The sequence below is a fragment of the Triticum aestivum genome, chromosome 5A (genome assembly GCF_018294505.1).
Source record: "Triticum aestivum cultivar Chinese Spring chromosome 5A, IWGSC CS RefSeq v2.1, whole genome shotgun sequence".
Classification (NCBI taxonomy): domain Eukaryota; kingdom Viridiplantae; phylum Streptophyta; class Magnoliopsida; order Poales; family Poaceae; genus Triticum; species Triticum aestivum.
In genome coordinates this window covers 704,160,354-704,166,365 of record NC_057806.1, presented here as the reverse complement: position 1 = coordinate 704,166,365, position 6,012 = coordinate 704,160,354, and the positions used below count along the sequence as shown (strand labels likewise).

General features: G+C 41.2%; 1 protein-coding gene across 3 annotated transcripts; it reads right to left on the bottom strand.

The window, feature by feature from the left end:
* Positions 1–336: 336 nt before the first annotated feature.
* LOC123106155 (protein ETHYLENE-INSENSITIVE 2) lies at positions 337–5,557 on the bottom strand. 3 transcript variants are annotated; one of them, XM_044528374.1, is made up of 8 exons: positions 5,433–5,557; positions 5,061–5,339; positions 2,974–3,060; positions 2,703–2,816; positions 2,384–2,596; positions 1,765–1,941; positions 1,030–1,643; positions 337–936 (listed from the first exon to the last, which is right to left on the bottom strand). In XM_044528374.1, the coding sequence occupies exons 2-8, from the start codon at positions 5,310–5,312 to the stop codon at positions 930–932; spliced, it is 1,464 nt and encodes a 487-aa protein (XP_044384309.1). In that variant the 5' UTR covers positions 5,313–5,339; positions 5,433–5,557; the 3' UTR covers positions 337–929. The 3 variants fall into 3 exon arrangements, with proteins under 3 accessions (XP_044384309.1, XP_044384311.1, XP_044384310.1); XM_044528376.1 differs by having other exon boundaries at positions 2,974–3,052; XM_044528375.1 differs by having other exon boundaries at positions 5,061–5,545.
* Positions 5,558–6,012: the final 455 nt, after the last annotated feature.

Sequence of the window (6,012 nt, the reverse complement as noted above, 5' to 3'; positions counted from 1 at the left end):
ATAGATTGAATAGTAACTCTCATATAGTGCTGATTTTACATGACAAAAAGATTGAATAGTAACTCTAATATATAGCCCCTAAAAAAGTAATTCCTAGTGCTGATTTTATCTTTTTCACCAACAATACCATGAAAGTTATTTCTTCGCAAAAAGTTGAAACAACTGTCAAGCTTGATCAAGTTCGAGCCAAAAAAATTCATGATTTTTCATCCTTCTGTGCAATTACTTATTTTTTTAAACGGGGTACGTACGACTAGGTTTCAAACGCCCCCCTCTGAGTTTGGCCTCAATATAAAGAAACATTGACTGACCAATAGAATTTTTTTGTGAAAAATGTCAACGGAGAACTATTATTGTTTATTATTCCATTGAGAACCTCACATTAACAGGGGAATATACATTGAGAATGACAGAAAACAGATATATGCTCAACAGTAGCTTCCGATCTTCACAGTAGTTAAGTTGGCACATTCTCACATTTTATCCTCAGATTAAAGGACCTTCTCTACGTGGATGAGGAACCTATGCCAGGATCCCTTTTCACTGCTCAGTATCCACCTCACCCTATTGAACTCTGCACTTTGCTAGGTTTGTGCAAATGGTTGATATATAAGAGGAAATTAGTGTTCATACTTGGCTGCATAGACTTCTGGAACCGGGTCGCCTGTCCACCTCTTGTAATATTTCAGATTTCCAGGAGCTCTGCCCCAATTTGCTTCATTGGACGGTGAATTTCTGCTTGCCTACCTCCGATGGACTTGTGGTATTCGACATTTATGTCAAGTCCCATTATCCTTGTCGGTGCAAACATCTGCTTCTACTTCAACACCTTTCTGAGTTGCGCTCTTCATTTGGTGTTGACTGTTGACTCTAAAGTCAACCGTAACAAGTGATTTTGATTCCTCGAGGATGGCAGACGTCAAGGGGCCTCAGGACCTGCAGTGGTTTCAGAACTGTCAGCATGCTTGAAAGCAGATTTCTGATGACTTTTCAATGAATCCCCTGCAAAAACATCAATAGCTATAATACCTTTGAATTTCTTCAGGTGCTTCTCTTTGAGAGTGCACACACAACTCCTGAGTTTCGGCTTCCCTACTTGATGATTTCAGTGGGGTAACAGCCAGGAAGAGTGCAAAAGCAATAGATGCACAAGACATTAGGATTAGTACAGTATGTGGAATTAGCACAGGGGTTTCAGTGTTCCCTTTCAGGCTGTTTGTCCAGGCGCTATCGCCGAACAGGATCTCCGCCGCGAAGATGATATTTATAAACAACGTAAGACAAAATGCAAGGAAGGCTAATATTTCAACACGTAGAGACACCCTGTAGTTTCCCATTATCCAACTTGATGAGGCGATGCGGAAAACAGGAATAACAGATGAAGGCAGGGTAAACGCCTGGATTACTGGACATAGAATGATTAACTGATATACCCCTTCAGAGCCTGCTACCTTTGCAAAATAGATAGCAGGGATCATGGAAATAAGCTTAAGTAGCACATGATGCACAACCAGAGACAGGTTGGCGCCAAAGAAATGCTCTGTAACTACATGGCTAGCGATAACAGATGTTAGTGCGATGATGTGGCTTGAAAAGAGAAGAACCGCCAACAACACAAGTGGTGCCATGGAACTCGTAAATATCTGCAGAAAACAAGTATCCAAATAAACTAAGGATTTTTTTTAAACACGCCATTAAAACACCAAAATTCATGTTTGTGATTCGAAGAGTTGGATTGATACTGTGGAGACAGAACTCACAAACCTCGTTCATTAGCTCGACAGCGTCGTGAAAGGTGTGGATCACATTGTGACTAGATTCCGCTGCTGCTGAGCTCAACAGAACATAGTTCACAAGAAAAACCCCAGTAAAAGTAAATAATATTGAAAAAAAGTGGTCATGAAACAGGGCACCCAGGGTATGAACATGAGCCCTCTGAACCTGCATATATGACATCCAAGTTAACATGAAAGGATAACTCAAATAAGCAGGAATAAATAGTAAAGTGGGATCCACATCCCATCATGGTGTGAACAGTGCAAAGTCAGTGCTCCTATCCCTTCTTCCGAAAAAAGAAGTATGCATCACCTGATATGTTTCAAAATATCTCTGAACCACCATAACCAAAATTTTAATGGTTTTTTCGATCTTGAAACAGGTGTATTAACAACGTCATAAAAAGCAGAAAATAAACAATGCTAGTTTTGCTACCATCATTCATTGTGAACAACTCCATATGCTCATCATGAGTACAAGCAGCACCATTTGCAGAAATAACATGACCTTTCTTAATGAAAAACTTTGACACTGGTGCACCCCCAGATGCAAATCAATATTCATGGACAAGTTTAACAATGTATGAGCAAGAAACACCGTGAAATACCTGAACAATGGACGAATGAACATAAAAATTGTGTGACATTATGTTTGCACCCATAAGTGCCATCAGTGAGTAAGCACTTTCTCCACTCAACTTAGGGAACATCACATTCACATGGAGAGGAATCTCTGGTTGACTGATTAATAAAACAAGCACAAAACAAAGAATCGTAAAGCCAGCTATGCATGCATTTAACGTTCCAGCCATCCTCTTGTCCTACAATGAGCAGAAATAATATATCATAAGCACACAGCATCTTAGAGGAACTGGAACAAGTCAACATTCTAAGAATTAGTGGATGCAGGGTTAGTATTAAACTTACCCTGGGGGATAAAAGATATGGCAATGCATTAATTACAACACATGCAAAAATAATAGCCGTGATAAAATCATCCACATCAAACACAAGGTTGTATCCAACTGCTATGCCCAAAATCTGAAACAGCCAAAATATTAAATATTCAGAATTAGTTGGGAATCCTCACATCCTCACAACTTAGTTAAAAAGTCAATACACATAACATGGCAAAACAAATAAGGTACAATAGAGTATTGACAAAAACAATTATATTGAAGTTTGTGCTCATACGTACCATGGTTAGTTCTGAAGTAAATAAAGACATCCCTGCCTGGAGACCAAGGCCAACACATATGAACTGGCTATACTCCTGGCTGGAAATCTTGAAATTCATGTAAAAACATTACAAGTAAGACCAGATGGTGGTTGTAACTGAAAAACACGCAAAATCCAAAAAGTACCTACAGAGTCTTTCTCTGCAAAAGAAAAATGCAACATTTTTTCTCACGTTGGGATATTTGAGAAGGATGGTGTTTCGGCTCCCGAGCTCATGTGCAAATAATTAAGTAAGTGACATCCAAATTTTGTCCAGCAACAAGCATGTTCATGTGTTTTAAGAGCATCCACAACCGGACTACCCATAACTGCCACAAGTACTCGGGCAGGCTGCCCGGAAAGTGCCCGGACGAGTTTTGGCCACCCAACAGGGCTCCCCATAGCCAGGCCCAACGTCCGGACTGACCGGCACTCCCCATATCTGGCCCATATCTGGGGTAGATATGGGGAGGCCCGGACGCGCTTGGGCAGATAAATTGACAGGGTCCACACAGTGATACAGAGAGACCGATGTTCTGACAGGCGCCTCCTCCGCTGCACGCCATGTGGCGCTGCTCCGACGTGTCACCAGACGGAGGAGGCCGGCTATTTAAGATGGACGGCGGCAACCGAAACCCTATCCACTCTATTTCCCCGTTTCTCCCTTCCGCCACCAAGACTTCCAATCCGCCCGCTTCCCCATTGAGGTGCCGGATCACTGCCTACATCATGCTCAGTCCGGAGCAGAGGATGTGGCTGCTGATGTGGCTGTTGTAGCAATTCCAGGCAAGCCGGGCTGGTCGTTTCGCCATCGGCCTTCCTCCGGATAATCAGTTTACATATATATTACTACTTTTTTTTCTAAAAAAATACTATTCATCCCCAAGCACATGAGCTCAGGCATATAAATGGATTTTTGTTTCAAGGAAGAAATTATATTTGTAGTTCTCGAGATAAAAGGGAAAAAAATATGTGCCCGCCGATTTTTTTCTTAGAATACCACAAGTATTATTTATTCACAAAAATTTGAGTCCAGTCGGAATAGACGAACATATTTGTTTGTGGCAAAAAATCAGTTTATTTATTTATTTAGTGGTAGATTAAAAAAATATAATGTTCATCCTGGATCATATGGGCTCGGGCTTTGAAATAAATTTTAGTTTCCATGAAGGAATTGAATTTGTGGTGATCTCGGTAAAGAAAAAGAAACAAAATATATCGTCATTGAATTGATTTTGCTTAGAGCACCACATATATTTTTTATTTAAGAAAATTTGAATGCAATTACAACACATGGACATATTTGTTTCTTCCAAAAAAAATGAGTTTATATATTTATTACTAGATATTTTTCTAAACATTTCTAGTCCCTCCATTCCACAATATAAGACTTTTTGCAAGCTAAATAATTTAGAAACATCTTCTATTGCAGATGGAGGGAGTATTCATCTAGGAGCATATGAGGTCGGGCTCGGAACTGAATTGACATTTCATGAAGGAATTAAATTTGTGGTTCTCTGTATTAAAAAGAAAGAGAATATGTGCTCACCGATTTTTTTTCTTGGAGTACCACAAATAATTTATTCAAGAAAAAATGAATGTAATTAAAACACACAAACATATTTGCTTTTTGCCAAGAAATCAGTTTATTCATTAGTGGATTTTTATAAAATTTACTATTCATCTGGGGGTGTATGAGGCTATGAGCTCGGACTGAGAACTGAATTTTTGTTTCATAAAGAAAATTAATTTATTTCTTCTTAGAGCACCCCAAATGTTCTTTATTCACAAAACTTTGAACGCAGTTAATTAGAACACGCGAACATAGTTGTTTGTTGCCAAATAAATCCAGTTTTTTAATTATTAATTATCTCTCCAATCTGAATTAATTGATACAGCGTTAGTACGACTATAGAGGGATTAGTAGGTTTTTTAATTTTTTTACAATTGAGCTGGGGACAGCCGGAGCATATCAGCTCGGGCTCAGAACTGACTTGCATATTTGAGACTGATCCCTTCTCGGAAACAAGAGTTGCAGGAATTAAAGAAAGAATTGGGTATATGTACCTCTGCAAGATTCTTGCCGGTGACCATGCCGATACAAGTGGACAGATACTGATTGAGAACCGCCGAGAAGTTGAAGAAAAGCACCAGCAGCACGAGGTCGTAGCCGAAGCGAGCGCCGGCATCGACCGCCGTCACCCACTTGCCGAGATCGATGTACCCCACCGAGATCAGCAGGGCAGTCCCAAGGGTACGGGAAACATGATGCCGGCCATCTCCGCCGGCGAGGGACTCGACGCCGTGCACAGCTTCCATCGCGTCCGCCGCGGCAGCACCAGCAAGCTGGATGGAACATGGTCGGAGCTAGAGCAACCATTTGCGGGAAGAAATCAGAATCCTCAGAGTCACCGGCAAAGAAAAGACGGAAGCAGTTACCGGACACCAGCAGGACCACTTGAGTCTTCACCGGCGGGAGAGGAGCTCTTCAAGCTGGTGAGGAGGAGGCGTACGTGTTCTGCTGAGAGGGTTTGAGGGTGATGGCGTGGGAATGTAATGCGGTGATCGGCGAGGACAAAGAGGACAAAAATGGAGCAACGGGGATAAGGCCGGGGGGTGGACGCTAAGCGGCGAGGGTATTTCCGTCCGGTACAAACATGTGGAGCTGGGTTTCTCCTACTAATAATACAGCTTTTGCCGCTACAAACCGGAGTACAAGCTACGTGGGAAACATCCATTTCGTAGGGAGGTGGCTGACTAGTTTATGCTTCCACTGGGTCCAGGATGAATGCCACACATGTGACGCAGAAAAAGACACCACCGCTATTTGGTAATTAACTTTTTTTAAGCAACCATATACTATTTCAATATACCATGTGTTCATAAGAGATTACACATATGATCATCATACAAGACATAAATGCTTGTCAAGCAACTTTACACAAAAAATTTCACAAGAAGTAAAACTAATATTTCATCCTTGCAGAAACTCATGCCTCGCCGAAACGTAGTCAACAAA